Source organism: Lissotriton vulgaris, chromosome 7 (assembly GCF_964263255.1).
Source record: "Lissotriton vulgaris chromosome 7, aLisVul1.2, whole genome shotgun sequence".
Classification (NCBI taxonomy): Eukaryota; Metazoa; Chordata; class Amphibia; order Caudata; family Salamandridae; genus Lissotriton; species Lissotriton vulgaris.
Window position 1 is genome coordinate 724,849,463 of NC_141695.1, and position 20,750 is coordinate 724,870,212.

At 43.1% G+C, this 20,750-nt stretch overlaps 1 protein-coding gene across 1 annotated transcript in view; it reads right to left on the reverse strand.

Moving 5' to 3' along the window:
- The window catches only part of LOC147702336 (ATP-binding cassette sub-family A member 10-like), a 1,673,715-nt gene that overhangs the window by 1,026,670 nt on the left and 626,295 nt on the right, over positions 1-20,750 (reverse strand). Inside the window, exons 14-15 of the mRNA XM_086930968.1 lie at positions 20,064-20,183; positions 5,123-5,261 (exon numbers count right to left, since the gene is read on the reverse strand). Coding sequence (XP_086787094.1) covers positions 5,123-5,261; positions 20,064-20,183 — 259 coding nt within the window. The remainder of the gene's footprint in view (positions 1-5,122; positions 5,262-20,063; positions 20,184-20,750) is intronic.

The window sequence follows — 20,750 nt, forward strand, 5'->3', positions numbered from 1 at the left end:
GCCCCTTCCTGTGTAGGAGGGGTTACAGCCCCCTCCTGGGGGAATTTCCCGGGGCCAGTGACATCTGCGACGGCAGATGCGGTAAGTTGTGTGGGGTTGGGGGGAGGTCTACGATACCTTCTAGATACCTCACACGAGTATTCGAACGACCTTTAACTGGCGTCGAGTTCTTAAGTGCCCCCGTCAAGTCAAGGGAAATTGGTAGTAGTTGCACTTGAGGTAAGCCTCCGTGCTGTCGCCCCTCCCAAGTGGGAGGGGTAAGTCTGGTTAGGGATCTTGACACCGGTTATGACCTTGCCGTTGGCCCTTAAACATTAGGATGTACAATTTCAATATTTCTAGAGAATGTTTTGTAGGATGCTAGTTCGGCTAGGAGAACCTCTGTATTAGAGAATATGTTAAAGTTAGCCAAACAGCGCAATGTGGTAATGAAATTGTACATAACATGAAACGTTTAATGTTTTAATTTTGTTTTAATAAATACGGCCGGGAGGGTCACTCCCTCCCACTTCCAAAAACTTCAAGAACTGTTTCCGGTTTCCCTCCTTTTGGGGATTGTGTTGAGAGGGGGTGGCGGGTATCTCAGCCATATAGGTTGACAGCCTGGGCAGAGGAAAAAGAAACATCCTCTCAGATATTCAATACGGGTTTAGGCTTGAGAGAGGGGCACTAGAGCAGAATTTGAACAGAAACCAGTTGAATAACTAAAACACGGAAGCCAAAAAGGGAGCTATTCACCTAGCCTTCATTGGCCTCAGCACAGTCTTTGACACCATTAACTGAGCTAGGATCTGGGCCATGCTGGAGTCCATGGGGTTACATAACGCACTTGTCACTTTCTTGTGTAACTTGCCTGAGGGGCTTATGCTCTTGGTGAGATTTGGGCAAAACAGGGAGTGCACACCACACTTTAAGCTGAAGAGGGGTTTCAACCAAGGCTCTATTTTAGCGCCTCTGCTTTTGATTTTATATATTGATCGGCTAGACACCTTTTTAGTGGACCAGTGTCAGTATACCCCAACTGTTGGAGGAATTGCTGTGCCAGCTCTGCTTTATGAGGATGAGACAATTCTGATTGTGTGTACTGTCAATTGACTACTGCACTTATTAGATTGTTTTGTCAACTTCATAGACAATTAAGGGCCAGATGAAGGAGCCCTAATATCGGTCGGAAACGGACGATTTCGGACGTTTCCGACCGGTATTAGGGTTTTCAGATGTAGGGGGCTGAAAAATACAGAATCTGTATATTTAGCGATTTGGTAAAATAACCAAATCGGTAAATATACAGATTCTGTCATTACAAATTTAGTTGGCACAGTTTACAGTGCCACAGGCCCTTAAGAGTCAGTATTTTACCACACAATCCTATTGTGTGGTAAAATACTGAATTCCGGTGTGCATGCACACCTTTTCAATGTGACACACAGACATGCCCTTAAGGCATGTATGTGTGCCACATTGCACACAAGCCTGTATTTGGGGTGCTAGAGGGTGTCAAAGTGACACCCTCTGCACCCTTGCTGGAATCGGTATTTACCGAATCGGTAAATACCGATTCGGTAATGCCCATTGATTCCTATGGGCTTCAATGCCCATAGGAATCAATGGGCATTACCGAATCGGTATTTACAGAATCGGTAAATACCGAATCTTAACGATTCGGTATTTACCGATTCTGTAATACCTACTCCCCCCCCCCTCTATTTTATCACTTCTTAAATACCGAATCGGTAAAATTCGGTATTTAAGAAGTGGTAAAATAAAATTACCTACATCTAGGCTATGGATTTGAAAACTAATTTTTCCAAATCACATACTATGATGGTTGACCCAAAGAATGTTAAGACCAAAAAACCTATGATTAACAACAAACCCATTAGTAGAGTTGCTGAGTTTCGATATTGGCGTATTCTAGTGGATTCTGAATTCTCACCCTTTGATTAATAACAACATTCCGTCTTTCCACAAAGTGTCTCATAGTATTGGTGATTTTTTCAGACATATGAGGAAAATCCATATTAAGTTGACTACTGAAATTTGCAAAGCTAAATGCAGTCTGACAGTCAGCTTTTGGTTCGAAATTTGGGGAGAACAAGCCTTGTATATCCATTCAAGTGGCAGAAAATACATTTCTGAGAAGGGTACCGAAGATCTCTCAAAGTGTCCCTACAGAGATCCTTTATGAGGATTTGGGAATGGATTATATGTCAGACCTCATTCAAAAAAGCTCATTGTTATTGTGACTTTCAGTATGGTTGAAAGGCGAGCTTAACTTTTATAGAAGCATTCCAAGGGATTTTATGGGTTTGGAACTATGGCACTGCATACCTTGGTTGAGCTATGTGATGTGCACATTTGGCAATCTTGGTAGACCTGATCTTTTCTTTGACCCAGATTGCACCACTAAAGCAGTCATGTTGAGGATCATGTGTCTATTATTCGCCAAGGTGCATCAAAAAAAGGGAAGCCTTGTTGCTGACTAAGATTTCACTGATCCGTTACTTAATGGTCAAACCAATGAATAATAACAAATTTTATTAGACGTTAGACATGCCCCCTCATCATAGAAGACTTCTGACTCATTTTTGATTTCATTTGTTTCCAAAAACTTTTGTTATGATGGCACAAATCCTCTGAGCCCCCCCCCTATATGCACCTGTCATTTGGTCTCATTCTCGTATACTTTGCATGTTGTTTTTATTTGCCCCAAATATAAAACGCTACAACATAATATTATTCATCCAGTTTTATTGCCAATGAATTTCAGCCAAGCGCGGCCAGCTTTATTGTAATTGCTATTTTTATCCACAACGAATGTATGTTTTTATCTTTCTTGGTTTTTATTTTTATCAGTAAACTCAAGTTTTTTAGATATATTGATTGCCCTGGTCCAATTATCCTGTCTACTGTGTATGTCTTAATGAAAAGTCAATTTTATTTACCGTTATGATTTGCATTGTTCGCATCGAATGAAGTGATACTTGATGACAAACACACATATATACACCCATACATTCTCAGAGAGATGATCACTGAAAAAGAGGACATGCACTTATAGAGCCACACATGCATATACAAGCACAGGGATATATGATGTTACAACGCGGACTTTTACTCCGCATACCGTTACAACGCGGTTTTTACAACGCGGATACTGTAACAACGCATGTATTTACAACGCATTTTTTTACAACGCAGGTACCTTTACAACGCATACCATTACAACGTAAGTATTGGTAAGTATATGTTAATATTAATAATATAATAGTAACTTAATTTTAAAAATATAATTTAATGTAATTTTAAATAATTTAATTTGAGTTAATTATTTTAAATTTAAATTAATATTACTTTATTTTTACCATGTACCCCTGTACCCCAGAAACTGAAAACTGACCCTAAACCCCAAAAATAAATTAAAGTAATTTTATGAAATATAATTTAAATTAATTATTGAAAATTAAAAAAGATATAACTTTATTGTTACCCTGTACCCCTGTACCCCAAAAACTCAAAACTGACCCTCAACCCCAAAAATAATGCAATGTAATTTAATTTAATTTATTTACTATTAAATAATTTAATTTAAAATTAAATTTAATGTATTTTTACCCTGTACCCCAAAAACTGAAAACTGACCCTGAACCCTAAAAATACCCCTTTACCCAAAAACTGAAAACTGACCCTGAACCCTAAAAATACCCCTTTACCCAAAAACTGAAAACTGACCCTGAACCCTAAAAATACCCCTTTACCCAAAAACTGAAAACTGACCCTGAACCCTAAAAATACCCCTTTACCCAAAAACTGAAAACTGACCATGAACCCTAAAAATACCCCTTTACCCAAAAACTGAAAACTGACCCTGAACCCTAAAAATACCCCTTTACCCAAAAACTAAAAACTGACCCTGAACCCTAAAAATACCCCTTTACCCAAAAACTGAAAACTGACCCTGAACCCTAAAAATACCCCTTTACCCAAAAACTGAAAACTGACCCTAAACCCTAAAAATACCCCTTTACCCAAAAACTGAAAACTGACCCTGAACCCTAAAAATATTCTTTACCCAAAAACTAAAAACTGACCCTGAACCCTAAAAATACCCCTTTACCCAAAAACTGAAAACTGACCCTGAACCCTAAAAATACCCCTTTACCCAAAAACTGAAAACTGACCCTGAACCCTAAAAATGCCCCTTTACCCAAAAACTGAAAACTGACCCTAAACCCTAAAAATACCCCTTTACCCAATAACTGAAAACTGACCCTGAACCCTAAAAATACCCCTTTACCCAAAAACTGAAAACTGACCCTGAACCCTAAAAATACCCCTTTACCCAAAAACCCTAAACTGACCCTAACCCCTAAAAATACCCCTTTACCCCAAACATATAACATTTAAAAAATAACTATATACTTACCAATACTTACGTTGTAATGGTATGCGTTGTAAAGGTACCTGCGTTGTAAAAAAATGCGTTGTAAAAACATGAGTTGTAACAGTATCCGCGTTGTAATGGATGCGTTGTAACAGTAGTGCGTTGTAAAAAAGGCGTTGTAACAGGTGCACACCCAAGCACAGGCACACAACCACATATACATATTCAGGGACACAAACATACAGTTAAATCCAATATGTTGCTTCTGTTTTGAAATAAAAGTTCTTACTCCTGAACTGATTATTTTGGATATGTGCATGGAGATAGTGGAATGTAAAACGGATTAAAAAACAGCAGACAGGAAAGTATTTGGGTGCATGGATGACTGGATAAGTGAATGGAAATTGGAATGGAAAAATGAACACAAGGTTTAATAGCTAAGAGTACAGCTAGATAAATGTGTGAGTGAAAGCATGAATGACTGAATTGGTACAACGAGTGAGAGTATGTATCGCAACACTAATGTTGGTGGCCACACCCACCACTGTGCTCAGTTGTTTATCAAAGCACTCACACATTCATCCACCCTTGCACCCAGTCACTCACTATGGCATCTTCTACAATAGTCCATATGACAGGTCTTCAGCAAGAAGATAGATTTCTATCCAGCTATGCATCAATACCCTTACACTTAACATGTATCAAGCAATTTTGATTAAGAAATCAGTTATTGGTCACCTGCCAGGATATCAGCCTCGTCCATGAACTGGGTGCTGAACAGGGTTACTCGGCCAGCCTTGCGCTCTTTCAGAAGGGTCCACACATGATGTCGTGAGCAGGGATCAAGGCCAGCAGTTGGCTCATCAAGTAACAAGACCTGTATTAAATACAGTATGAGAAATATTACATCAAGAACATATGTTTAACCAGCTACTTGATTGGTATAAATTCACAGGTAAATTAGGTCACAGATATGTATCACATTATTTCAGGTAAGTTCACAATGAATAATGGACTCCCTCTCAACCATCCAACGCCACTTGCTGACTAAGAAACATTCATCATACATTGTTCACTATCGTAGCAATGAAGAACTTGAAAACCAATGCAGGCATGAAATGTAGTCAAATTATTCTCCGTGACAAAATGTCTTCTCTTAATTTTCACTCAGACAAAATCTTACATAAAATGTATACTCATCTGTCTCAATATGTATGCTTAAAAGAATTTGGTTCAAAACTAGTTCAAACCCTATCTGAAACATGGACGTGAGGAATGTAGTTGTGGATGTAAAGAAGAGTTTATGAACAGAATCAAAATGAGGATTTGAAAAAAGATGACATATTCGCATACTTAGGTGATCTGAACTTGTCTCATTTAGGGTCTATTGCAACAAAATAGGAGTCTTCAAAGTGTACCTGATCCATTACAGTGTGGTGGTTATCTATAAGACCGGTTACCAGAGAATAGAAGCAATTCATTTTCACACAACTTAATACATATATTGAACCTTTTAAGTTCTAGTCACAAGCACTGCCAAGGGTTACCCCCATAATATTTGTCCCTTTTGATACATGCCAATAAATTAATAAAATGCCACAAAAACGTAATAAACTTTAGTTTTTCACTGGTTAGCCAAGGGCATTTCATTTAAAACAGAGGGTATCTGATGACAAGACAGCATACTAATTTTGGGGCCACTCATTATCCTTCAGGGCTGATGGGGAGAAAGGCAATAGACGCTGGTAATTATGGCCATGTGAATTGTGTACAATTGTAAAAGAATAACAGTGTGCACCTGTATATCACTTGATTTCAAGGAGCACTGCCGTGCTGCATTGCCTAAGTAGCTGCCTTTGGAATCCAGATGGCTGGGTTTTAAATCACTGATTCCATTCAAACCACTGTTTCTGATCTACTTATACATTTGAAGTTGAGAAATGGGCAAATGTGTAAAGCAAAATACAACTGCACAGAGTGGAGTGAAGAACTCTCCCATATGCGTTTCCACCACTTCTGCTCCTAGCCATCTTATCCTTGTGTCTTTAATTCACCTCCGTATTGGATTCAGAAAAGAAGAAATATTCTGGCAAAGCACCTCAAGTTACCAATAAATAAAATACGTATTTCTGTGATTCAGAAGGCAGAAATGATCGACCAATCATTGTTTCTTAGTGCTACTGAGATAGATGGTGAATAAGGAAGGTGATATATATTCTTTAAGTTATTGAGCACGTATGCTTTATTCAAATGTGTAAATTGTATCCAAACCCAAGCAATTCATGAAAATGCTCCTCGCAGTTGGCAACCTCGTTACTCATGTTTAAAATCATTTCACCACTATGCAATATTACGAATTTGTGGCATTTTTTATTTGCAAATCTATTTTATTGATTTTATATTTTTACAACATACAGCATATATATAGGCATCGCTGGGCAGTCTATCTGTTATGTGAGGTACGGTACATATTCCCTTTGGTATATTCCTATCGCATTCACAGGGCAGCATAGCATGAGTGCTGGTAAAACACGACTTTTAGGTGCCGTTGCAATCCGTGCCCAATAGGTAGGCGAGGGAAGAAAACCAAAAAAAAGAGAGAAAGGGGGGGTGGGACAGAAGTCATGTCAATTACATATTGGTTTACATTTCTGATTGACCGTCGGAGTATATGCGCTATGACATGCTTCCTCTGCATGCCTTAATGTGCGCTAACATACAGATAAAGTGGTTGTACGGGTACCCATAGCTGGTGAGGCGACAGCAATAGATTCAAACAACACCAGATTTGGATGAGGTAACGGAAAAAATAGGAAAAAAAGGAAAGGAACATCTGTAACAATTGCTCAGCCTTCAACCCCTCTCCGTTTCCATACCTAGTATTGTATGTATGTTACTAGTACAACCTGTGGCTGCTAGCTGCCCCCCAGTTGCTAAGGTGTGCGGTTGCATACAGATACAGTCAGCCGTATTTGACAGTGAACAGGTGTTGTGGTGTATATGCTATCTCAGTTTGCATGTATGCTAGGTACCTATTGCCTGCGCATCAGAGGAGTCCCTGGTTGTCGTGCCTGTGTTTAGTTGTAATCAGTGCAGAACTCACCCCAGTATGTTGCGATGGGAACCTTATGGAGTCCCAGAGTTTCTTCACGTCTGATGGCGAGGCTTTCAACCTTGGCCCATGCGAGCTCCGCCAGGCCTGTGTATGGGGGGAGTCTGGCGCTTTCCACCTTTTCGTTATCAGCCTCTTAGCTACTATCAATCCCAGGTCTAAAAATCTGGATGTGACCTTCGTGTTGGGAGTTCTATGGAACTTGTGCAATAGATAGGTTGGCCAACCGAAATGCAGCTCCCGACCAGTACATGTTTGCAGCATTGTGGGCACTCTGCATCAGTACGTACCCACCCGGGTGCAGCTCCAGAGCATGTGTAATAAATCAGCTCCAATCTCAGCGCACCTTGGACACTGTGCATCGTCATGTCTGAAATATTGATTAATTTTTGCAGGCGAGAGATATGCCCTATGAACTATGTATAGCTGTATCTGTCGGAACCGCATACTTCTGGGGATGCGTGTTGGGCTCGCAAGCACTCGGGTCCATTCAGTGTGGGTGAACTAGTGACCCAGGTCCTGTTCCCATTTTTTGGCAGAGTGTATCGAGGCTAAACACTGCATGTATTCTAAGTGAGGCTCCGAATCAGCGGGTTAGATGCCTGCCCTGTCCCATGACGTGCAAGTAATGCATGGTAAGATGCGTCCGTGGCTCTGTAGTGACATCACCCATTTGGCAGTGAGTGAGGCTACCAGCACGCGATGGGCGAGGAACTGCACTGCTGGCAGCCCCTCTACCTCTACTACTCTACTAACGCTGTGTATGGTGTGAGTGCCACCTCATGATATAGATCTCCAAGCGTTTGGATGCCCTTCTCCTGCCAACCTCTGATCACTGGCGCAGTAAGTTCCGCCTGCCCACTGGGAGTTCCATCTAAGGGTTTCGCCGTTGCAAATTCTCCAAGTAGCACATCTATTCCAACCCTCTGAGATGATTTGAACAGCTTACATGATTGTAAGTATTCACTAAACCCATAAACATAGAATAAACACCATTTCCCATACCCTTAACTCAAATAAACCCTCTACAAACACAAACAGCAGTCATAAAATGTATTTTTGTGAACCCATGTCATTTGTCATGTGAAACGTAATCACCAACAATATTTCACTGCAAAACAAGATAAAAAAAAATATCATTTTTTTGTAAATTAAAGTCCTTGGTGGGATTTCTGTTGTTCCTCTGTCGTAGCACAAGTGCTTATGTGTCAATCAAATCTTTCCAAGCTGTCACGGGTTGAATGTAATGTTTTTTCTTTCTTTTTATTTTTTTTAAACCACTTTACTCATTTCCTGGGTGTAACTTTTGGAAAAGGGCAAAAATATTTAATGTCTTCATGAAAGTGATGGAATGCACACCGTTTTGTCATAGATTCCTTTAGGTGATGCTCCTTTGTCAAATTTATTGCATGCAGACTTGTTTGAGCTTTACTCCAACAGCACACTGGTGAAGAATGCAAAATTAGTGGAGCGCAAATACCTTCCACACACATAGCACAGAAAAGAAAGTGCAGAGAAACCTCAATTTCTCAATTGTTCCATTTCTTATTTTTTATTCCTTTATTTGTCCATATTCTGTTCCTCAAAGTTATCACAATTCTTTTAATTTTTCTAGTTAAGACAACGTGAATCCCATATATTTCAAATGCTGGTGACATGCCACCCCAAGCCTTATTCGCCAGCACGTGGGGTTCCCAGCCCCAGGCAGCCTTGATAAAAAAAGTATACCCAATGTATTTCGGGCTCACAAACAGCCCTTCCTCAGGGGTAGCTGTAAAATGTAAAAAGAAAACTGAGGTAGCTTATATTTTGAAACTGTTATCTAATCAATACATTTATATCCCATTGTGCTCCGCACAATCCCTATTTGCCTATGCCTCATTTTATATTGTACTGGCAGTATTTCACCTAGTCCTGTGATAAAACATAAAAGCAGCATGTACAAAAAACAGATATATATCGTCCAAATCATGCTCTCCAGTTGAGCCCAGACAAAAAAGTTTTCACAACAACTCCAAAATGAAATAATGAACAGCAACTAAAACCCACCCCTCTTCTTTCACATTAGCGATATTTCCAGAATGACAGAGCAGAACCTTTGACCTCCTGGTCAGTGACCCAGCTCTCCGCCAGTGCAGCTCCTGACTCCTCCGCCCCTTCTCCGCTGGTAGGCGTTTGAGTCTGCCTGTTGCCACTGTACCCTTGTGGTCTCTTCTGCATTTTATTTTAATTTGCCTTAGTGTAAATTTCCTTGCCCCCTGATCCTCTACTCCTGTGTGCCCCCTGTGCCCGTCTTTCACCTCAGCTGCTCCTGTGGCCACTCCTTTCCCTGGTTTCCCGCTCCTGCCTCCAGCTGTACTTCCCTCCCCTGCCCCTATTTAATGGTGGCCATGCAGCGGACGAGGGTAGCGGGACAGCCGCTGGCATGCCAAAGCCAAGTCCATCTGAGACCTGACCGCGACTAGTGCCAGAGACCCCGGTTCTCTGACCACCCGCCGCTATGACCCAGCTGCCTTCCTCGCACTCAACCCTGGAAGGAATAACAACAGGCAGCTGTCGATGCCAAACACCACCCATGGCCAGTTCTCATTCCATCACTGATGGAGAACATTCACCTCCCTCCACACCACCACGGCTGCTGCCGCCACGCTGGAAGCCAAACATCACTGAAGCAGTGAATTGCATCCTCCTCAACGTGAGCTCCCAGCACAGACATGCCATAGAGATCTGGGATCTCCTCGACACCCTCTTGCCAGACGTCACATTTATCACGGAAACCTGGACCAGCACCTCCTCTGCCGCCGACATCACCACCGCCATCCCTGATGGGTACATGATCCAGAGGAAGGACTGCCCAGGAGGAGGACTCGCCATCGCACACAAGAGCTCCTTCCGACTTTTCACCACCAGCACGAGCAACCCCATCTCCAACACCTCCACCTCCACTTCCAGATCCAGACCAACCCTACAACAACTCTTCGCTGTACCCTCACCTACAGACCCCCAGCCTCACGCCTCTTTCACCACTACCATTGTGGACCTCATTGCACCCTACACCATCGCCTCCACAGACCACATGCTTATACAAGACTTGAACTTCCACCTCGACAACCGCAGCTACCCAGACTCCAGACTCATAGACAATCTCCCCAACCTTGGAGTGAAGCAGCTCGTCACCACCCACACACACAAGGCAGGAAACACCCTCAACCCCATTGTCACAGGAGAGAACAACATCTGCTTCAACCACACCTCTCAGCCCACTCTGGACAGACCACCACTGCATACACCTCTCTGTGTACGCATCAAGCCTATGCCATGCCCACCACAAAGGAATTGGAACAAGGTCACAGGGGTGCACCACAACTCCATCCTCATGCAAAACCCCCCTCCACCACAACAAAGCCAACTCTGCAGCCAAGGAATTACACCACTGGACCACTAGCTGCCCAGACCAGCTCGCACCCCTCCGCAACCCCGACAGACAGTGCCCCCTGAAGGACACTTGGTACACCACCTACCTCCAAGAAGCCAGACACACCTGCAGACGGCTCGTAAAATGATGGTGAAACAGCAAGACCACCAAAGACCAGACTGCCTACAAGAACGCCCTGACAGAATACCACCAACTTATAAGATCTACCAAGAGAACCTTCATCCGGAACAAAATCCTCACCAACTCCATCAATTCGCAGGAACTTATGCGAACAGGTTCCAGAAACCACCATCCCCTCTAGCGAAGACTACCAGCCCTCCATCACCACCTGGACCGGGTCACCACAGTAGATACCATCACGACCATTAAGAACACCCATTCAGGAGCCCCCACAGACCACTGCCCACCACATATCTTACACGTATTTGCCAGCGCCATAGCGCCCGAACTACTCTGAACCGGAAAACATCCTTTACAACGAAACTTTTACAACGCAGTGCTTTTACAACGCAGGTTTTACAACGAAAACCATTACAACGCATTGCACTGGGGGCTGCTCTAGGATAGGGAATAGTTTTAATTTACTATCCAACACCTTCCCTACTATCCACGGGGACTGGAGTTGGAATAGTAAATTAAACTATTCATTATCCAGCACCCCAAAGCGCTATGCGTTGTAACAGCATGCGTTGTAAAAACTGCGTTGTAACAGCATGCATGGTAAAAGCATGCGTTGTAATGTCATACATCCCTCTGAACCATCAACACCAACTACTCATCCGGCATCTTCCCCGATGACAGGAGTCAGGCAGAGATCAAGCCCCTCCTCAAGAAACACACGGCTGACCCTACGGACCTGAAGAACTGCCATCCTATCTCTCTCCTACCCTTCGCAGCCCATGTCACCGAGAAAATAGTAAACGCTCAGCTAACCACCTTCATTGAACAGAATGCCGTCCTCAACTCTTCCCAGGGAATATTCCGCAGCAACCACAGCACCAAGACCGCCCTCTTTGCTGCCACCGACAACATCTGCATGCTCCTCGACCAGGGCCACACCGCGACCCTCATCCTGCTAGACTTCTCGGCAGCCTTCAACACTGTCTCCAACCGCACTCTCGGAGCCAGACTCCATGACATTGGCTTACAGGGAACCACCCTCGATTTGATCTGCTCCTTTCTCACCGGCAGTACCCAAAGGATAAGACTCCCACCCTTCCTCTCCGAACCCACGGATATCAACTGGAGTACCCCAAGGATCGCTCAGCCCCATGCTCTTCAACATCTACATGGCCCTCCTCACCGCCATCATCAGACAGCATAGACTTAGCATTGTATCCTATGCAGACGACATCCAGCTCATCCTCTCCCTCACGAAGTACCCCAAGGACAACAGACTCACCATCCATGAAGGAATGAAAGATGTTGCTGCCTGGATGAGCAGCAGCTGCCTAAAGCTCACCTCGGAGAAGACAGAGGTCCTCGTGCTCGGACCCTCCCCTGCCGCTTGGGACAACACTTGGTGGCCCCCTGGCCTCAGATGCCCACCCACCCCTACTGACCACGCCCAGAACCTCAGCATCATCCTCGACTCCTACGTCACCATGACTCATCAGATCAAAGCCATTGCCCCCACCTGCTTCAACTCCTTCTGCATCCTCAGCAAGACCTTCAAATGGATCCCACCCGAAGCCAGAAAGACTGTCACTCACACACTCATAATCCGCAGACTGGACTACAGAAATTCCCTCTACGCTGGAATCAACAAATCCCTGCTACACAAACACCAGACCTTCCAGAACTGCGCTGCTAGACTCATCCTCGGCACCCCACGACATGAGCACATGACTCAAAACCTGCAAGAGCTCCACTGGCTCCCTGTCGAGTAGAGAGTAACCTTCAAGCTACTCACCCACGCCTATAAATCACTCCACAACATTTGACCCAAATACCTCAATGAAAGAGTCTCTTTCCACATCCCCAAAAGAAACCTCTGCTCAGCCAACCTCGTCCTGGCAGAAACCCTGCACATCCGCAGAACCAGAGCATGTGGAAGAGCCTTCTCCTACATCGCTGCCAAGACCTGGAACGAACTCCCAGTCGACATCAGATGCTTCCCTACTCAGCACACCTTCAGGAAGAACCTCAAGATGTGGCTTTTTGGATAACCCGGAGCTGCACTCCCCCCCCGTGCCTTGAGACCCTCACAGGTAAGTAGCGCCCTTTAAAATTCCCTGATTGATTGATTGACACTGTAGCTGCTAAATGTTCAACAAAACCTCCATCTCCCTTGATCTTTGTAGCACACTTGTGCCTCTGCATTGTTCAACTGTTACAACCCTTCTCAAGTAGCACATCCATTTCAACCCTATGAGATAATTTGAGGCGACCATGTGATCATAAGTCTTCACTAAACTCATGAACATAACAGAAAAACCACTTCCCGTACCCTTAAATCAAATAAACCCTCTACATATACAAACACCACTCATAACATTCATTTTTGTGAACTTGTGTCATAGGTCACGTAAAACGTAATCACAGCTGTATATGACTGAAAAGCAGGTATTTCAATGCCAAGTCGACGTGCCAGTGTACAACTGCATGCAGCCTGCAATGGAAAACCTGGGACAAGTTTTGGAGGGCTACTTAAGTGGGTGGCACAATAAGTGCCGCAGGACCACTTTTAGCATTTAATTTACAGTCCCTGGGTATATGATATACCACTCTACAAGGGACTTACAAGTGATTCAAATATGCCAATTAGGTATATAACACTCAAACCATCAGGGTAGAGAGCACAAGTACTTTAACACTGGTTAGCTGTGGTAAAGTGTGCAGAGTACTAAGGCTAACAAAAACAAACTCTTGATAAGAAACTCCAATTTGGGGCTGGGATTACATCTTACTTCTTACAACTTTGCAAAATCAGAAAGATTGGTAAACTTCTTTCCTTCGAGGGTCTTACTCAGGTTATTATTGCACTGTTCATCTCTAGGTTAGACAACGCAAATTCCCTGTACTTGGGAGTTCCTAAGGGCTTGAACCGCAAACTGAATTAGTACAAAACCAGGCATCCAGACTGTCATTCTCACAAGTTCGGAATTGCCACATCATCCCCCTGATGAGAAAATTGCACTGGCTGCCAGTAGAACATGTTCCATCTTCAAGGCCGGTTGCATTATCTTTAAATCATATCAGCGTAGAAGTCCTGCTTTCATTGCAGCCCGTATTAAAAAATGCACACCCACCCGTAATCTGAGATCTATGCACTCGGCCTTCTCATCATCCCCTCATTTGAAGAAAATCAAAGCTTGGCTGTTCCAGATTCTCTGCATTTGCCCCCACATCTGGAACGCCCTCTCATCGGATATCAAGACCGTCTCCTATCATTCTAAATTTAGGAAACTCATTAAAACTTGGGCCCTTATTTATGAGGCCTTGCGTCAGTTTTGCGCCGCCGGTGCGTCAGTTTTTGTGACGCACCAGCGGCGTAAAATATGCGCCTTGTTGCGCCATATTTAAAAAGTGACGCATCTAGGTAGTTGCGTCACTTTTTAAAACCCTGTACCACATTATACCTGTGTCAGGTATAATGTATGCAGAGGGGGCGTTCCCCCGCAAAAAGCCTCGTAATAGTGACGCAGTAAAATCTATGAGATTTCACTGCGTCACTTTTAGGATGCTGTTGCGTCAAAATCTTGCGCCTGCCTCACAGCAGGCGTAAGACTGACGCAAGCCCTTTCACATGGGGCTTTCCCCATGTGAAAGGACGCATTGCTGGAGTTGCGTCACTTTTGTGACACACTCCAGCAATGCGTCACTTTTGCGCTTACAGATACGTCAGAAATACTGACGTATCTGTAAGTTCTTGCGACATGATGCGTCATACATTAAATATGAAGCATCATTGGTGTCACAAGGAGTGCGCAGTGAAAAGTGACGCATCGCTGTTTTCACGCAGCGATGCGTCACTTTTTATAAATGAGGCCCTTGGCTTTTTAGACTGGCATATTATTAAACGGTATGTTATACGCAATGTTTCTGTTGGCTCAGCTCCATGAAACCGTCGGGTGAACGTACGCTTTACAAAGTAACCTAGGATAACATTGCTGTCATGATAAGATGTTTTTGGATTTATGTTTTTTGTTTAGAAATGAAAGAGCTGCACAAAGGCCTTCCTGAACCTGCAACAAAAAACACTCGCCTTTTTCTATGTATCGCTGCTTTTGCCACATTATTATATTAGTTCAGTTCAAAAATAAGTTTATTATGACCAATTGGTCTTTAAACTGGACATACCAACATTGCTATTAACAAACCATACAAAGTTCTTGATAACCAACGCTACAATTTCTACCATCTATCCTGCCCTAAACCATTTGCTTTGCACACTGTAAACTTATCAAAAATAGCTAATAGCCATTTTCAACCTGGTCTTCTGTGCAAGCAATATCATAAGAAATGATTACCATCCTGTTACAACTAACACTCTTGCAAAACATCAGATGTTACTTGCTGCCTGTGCCACTGTAGTTGTTGCCTATAAAATGATAGCATCTATGTTCATTCACATGTGATTTGAAATATTGTGCCACACATTTATCTAACCTTGAAAAATTCCCCAATAAGCTATCTGTTTGTGTTGCATTCATTTACACCAACATTACTGTGGCACAGCTGCAATCTTACTAACTTTCATGTAATTGTTTTCTTTTAGAGAAATGTTTAGGAATTTACGCATTGTACCACATCTCCCTCTATTTTTCCTGTTTCCAACTTCACTTGATTTTTTTGTATACTCCTTTACCACTGGCAACCTGCAACCAGCTCAAACACTGTGGGGAAATATCCCTGATTGAAACTCCCGCATCTTGCCCAGAGCACATGAAAACCACAGTATTTCATACACTACTTTTGACAAAATCATTATACAATGTTTAATCAACAAAACATCCTTCAATTGCTGACACACATTGTCCTAGGTGGGGTAGCATTGGATGGTAGTTTGAACAACATAATCTACTATGGTGCACTGCTTTATATACATGCCGCAAATGTTTACAAGCTACAGTGCAAACCTAATTGTCTGATTCCTTTTCATAATGGGCGTCCGCAGACTTTTTTTCAGGGCGGGGCAAAATGTTAAAGTGATCCCATCCTCTGACATGATGTGTGCCAGGTTGGGCACAAGAAACACTGGGGCGCAGAACTGGGATAGACTCAATTAAATGACAGGAATCCAGGACATGTGACTGACCCTGCCACAGGCCAACAAACACCGCCTGTAGGGAAAATGCTGAACTTTCTGACAAGCTGCTTTATCTCTGTCTGCTAGGTGTGCAGACTTCCGGGTCCTCGATCCAACACCAATCAAGGCTGTCTTCAGCACCGAATACTTTAAAACAGCCTATGATTAAAGCACCAGATTAAATATGCTGTATGCACAGTGTATGTTAGGGATTATTTGTATTGCACATATTTACCAATATTGGCTTCTTGGCGCTAGAATTGATGATAAATGTTATCCAAAGTTAAAGCACAACGTCAAAGTCAGTAACAAATAAAACAGCATTCACACATGCTAGTGATTTGCCAAGGGGTGCTCCCTTTACTAGAATTCCCCGGGCATTGCAAAATTTTACACACATTCAATTAATTTATACAAAATAAAATGTATAGGCCCAAATGTTAGCTATATTTTTTAAAAGAAACCTAGAGTACCTCTATGTGTAGTCAATGTCAAACTGACAACGTGCACATGTTTAGGGATACAATAATGGCCACCTCCCTTATGCGGAAGTCCTGCACCGTAAATGTGTGGCACATGCGGCGCCCGCAGCGGCGGCACATCACAGGTCTAGGGATGCTGAGTGTTACACAGTGGTCGAAGTGGGGGAAAAAAGTAGAAGAACAGTGGGCGGAGAATCAGAGGGCGGGAATAACCCAAGGATTGGATCTGTGGGTGGAGCCAGGGTGTGGTCAGAATGCGCAGACATCCCACTTTTTTGTATTTGTTTGGCATTTCAATGCCCAGTTTAATCAACCAATGGATACACATGATTATTTAAGGTTATAATGAGTTATTGACATTAAAATATATTCACAAAGTGGGATATGCTTCTAATCACAGAATGTACCGAATACAATAAAATGTGGAAACACAAGCCATTTGTCTCCGAGCCATGGAGTTTCTGTCATCAGCACTTCTCCCTTTTTCCACAACAGCAGTTCAAAAATGAACGGCAAAATATTCTACTTTACAAATGTTTTCTCTAAAATTATGGCTCTGCCATAGTTGCCTCATAATGCAAGATCTGCTGCCTGATCTGACTATTTAAACTAATAAAATGTTTGTAGCTCAAACATATCAAAAGTTAATTAAAAATGTGACTTGTGTTGCTGCGGAGTGGATGGCCTATTGCAAAGGTTGACTGGTCACCTTTCTCACTGCTGCGTTTGTATGTTACACTGGTACTAATAAGGAAAAATCTTTCCAGAGACTGTTAGCATGTGTACACACGTCAAAATAATAAAATATCTGAAAATATACTTAATTACACTGCAGCCTTATTTTTAATGCAAATTTAGTCAACAATACGGCATCATTTTGTCATCCTTTGCTGCATAATTAATTCCAGTGGAACCACAGCAGGCAGCACATGTTAAAAGTGATTGTAAATGAAGCAGGGAGACTGTGAAGTTTGTGAACTTAGTTTGGTGTGCGTGCAAATCCTGCATTGTCAATCCCTGGTGAGTTGCAGCTACTACTGCTGAAACAAGGCCAATGGAGGTACCTGTGGGTGAGGCAGACTGGCCTCAAGGGCAGGGCCAGCGATAGCACTGGTGGTGTCCTGTGCAATAATGTTTTTTAGTGCCCCCCAATGACCACCTCTGCCATGGATTCCCTCACTACCACCCTTTAACTGTGCCCCCCCCCAAAGTCTCCATAACCACTCTTTCTCAGATGCATTTAATTTGATTTACAGTGCCACTCATACCATTGTAGGGTGTCAGAGCACTTTACATCACACACATTACACAGAGACAATCAATATGTGTGTAAATCACTGTATAGAAAATGTTACATAAGACTAAGGACTACAAGGTGTAGGAGTTACATGACAACCATACTAGTAGCCAGTATAGTTTTATAGTGATTGGTCTGGAGAAACACAATACCCGGAATTTAAAACATAATACCATGGTTGGGGGTTCTCCTTAATAATCAGAATTGATTTCTGTCCAAAAGAACACTTTTTGGGGCATTAGGATAATCAAAGATGGGGGAGGAGGACATAACGCTCTCATTTATACCTTGCAGTTTGCATGCAGCTCTTAGATTACAGTTAATAGCTCACTGTTCTAAGTTAGGATTTTAACTTATAAACTGCAAGTAACAAAAGGATCTCTCTGACAAAAGCAGTACACACTGACCTATTTACATTATGTGCACTTTGTGATCTGCATGGCGCATGTTCTTTGCAGCTGGTACATTAACCCTCTGAGCTACCTTCCCATGATCAAAACTTCCCCTAGACAAAATTCTGATCTCTCTCTAGGAATAACATTAATCACTAGAGTCATCATGACATTTTTATTGTTGCCAAAAATTGCTGGAGGCCAGGAAGGAGGCAGCAAGCGTTTTTAAAACCATAATATACTTGCAAACATGATGCCACCACCTAAAGTCAGCACCCGGTGCGGTCACACTGGTTGCACCACCCTATAGCTGGCCCTTCTCAAGGGTTCTGTGACATCAGTGACAGAGTCACTATTGTTCTAGGGCATGTTGCTTCAAAGTTTGGCTCGCAAGACTGGAGGTGAACTTCAGTATGGATAGTGGTGGACAAGCCTTGAAGGTTAACCTAGACTTGTCATGCTAGGGTCCACCTGCTGGTGCGAAGACACCAGGGCTCCTAATGTGTTGCGAAGCCTTCTAGGGTCTAGCATGTGATTGTGCTCTCGCAGGAAAGTGGTCTGGTGGACTGGTTATTAAGGCTGAACCTGGTTCCCAGTTCCAAATTCAGCAGCTCTGACCATAGTGCCACATCCTCTCCCCCACTGAACACCGTACTGCCCTACTGAGAAAAACTCCCACTGTCTTCAACTACAACTCAACTGCTGCCCCCTATAAACACCTGGATGCGGCTCAATTTAAATTACGCACTACACAAGGGCAATATGCGGCCTTCAAAAAAAAAAGTAACAACATCCTGGAAAAAGCAAACACTTATAGGGAATGCAACATTTAGCACACCATGGGAAATGTAAGCAGGAACAAGATGGTTACCTTAATGCTTTTACACTCACTATTCAGAAATCAGTGAGTGCTTTTGCCTGAAAAGTTAGGGACACGACTACAGGGCCCTGAATGGACCCGTTTCAATGGCCATTGCTTATATCTTTACAAAACATAAGCAGTATGGTAAAAAGACCACATCCCTGGACACAGAGCTGCAGCACACATTTTGTTTTCCAATCCACACATTGCAGTACCTCCAGGATTGGTGCACTAGTTCTAAGTCCAGAGAAAACAAAGACAAGAAAACAAAAATAGCGCTTCACTGGCAACCTCTGTAAAAGTGGCGCTAATGTGTTTCGGTGTGAATAAAATCAGTTTGGGCAGTTTGCTACCACTCTGTCTTACTTTATTTAGGTATTTATCTATTTTTCATATTTTTAGCCTTTTATTTCCAATGCTGCACTTTGGAATTAAAATGTCAGAAAAATACGACATTTCCAGCAAAAGCGTCTTTCTTTTTTGGATCCATTTCACAGGGAAGCAAATAAAAGAAAAGAGAGGAAAGAGAGTGAGAACCCCGTCTTGAAGTCGCGGCTTTCATGGGCATCCGAAGGGGGGCAAGGAGAGGTGCTCCGGGGAGGGGGGGGGGGAGGGCAAGCGCCCCTCCTTTCCCCCCCTGCGGACGCCTATACACCGTACCTTTGCAAGTGCAATCTTTCCCACAAGAGAGCTCATGTCATAGCTTCCAAATTATTGTAGTTTAAGATGTTTCTTCAATATAGCATTTTCTTTCTATGACAGTCAGGGGCACTACACACACACGTATTCAATCATCCTAACACTCACTCTCTTTAAACAAATTCAAACCACTAATAATGCTTGTTACCTGCGGGTCCCCTAAAATGGATATTCCAAGAGTCAGTTTCCTTCTTTGCCCACCGCTCAGGCTGGCTGCTCTTACATCCTGAATGTTGGTGATATCCAACCCATTAAGAACGTTTTGCACCTGCAGTAGTAAGTATAAGAAAAAGTTAATAAAATGATTGTATCATAGGCGTGACTATAATTATGACTATGGCATTACTCTGGAATTCCTTGACTGGGGTTTGCTGCAATGATGCTGAATTTTGAAGCAAGTAAAATGTGCATTATGTGGCATGTTATAGCAATTAAAGGAAATGTAGGTGGCACCCTCTGTGGCAGTAAAACCAATGATTAGGGGCCATTAACAACCTCAAAAATGAACACACTTTCGTTCAGGACATTGTTTGTCCGTATTTTTAAAATTGTTATTTTAAATATCGCGCCAGGGCGCTCACCTGTATCGCACTGTGCTGCCCTGGTCCACCGCGGCAAAGTCGTTTGAGCGGAGGGTATGAGCACCACCATTTTTAAATGACTGCACCTCAGAGCACCAGAGGTTAGCACTCCACTCGCCCCATACGCTGCTGCAGTCCCACCCACTTTTTGTCACATTTAAGGAAGTGCGCAGAGCTGAAGGAAAGCACGTCTGCGCCTGACAGACGCCAGACACCCTGCCAGTTTTTCATCTACCATCTCCCCAGCCCCTCCA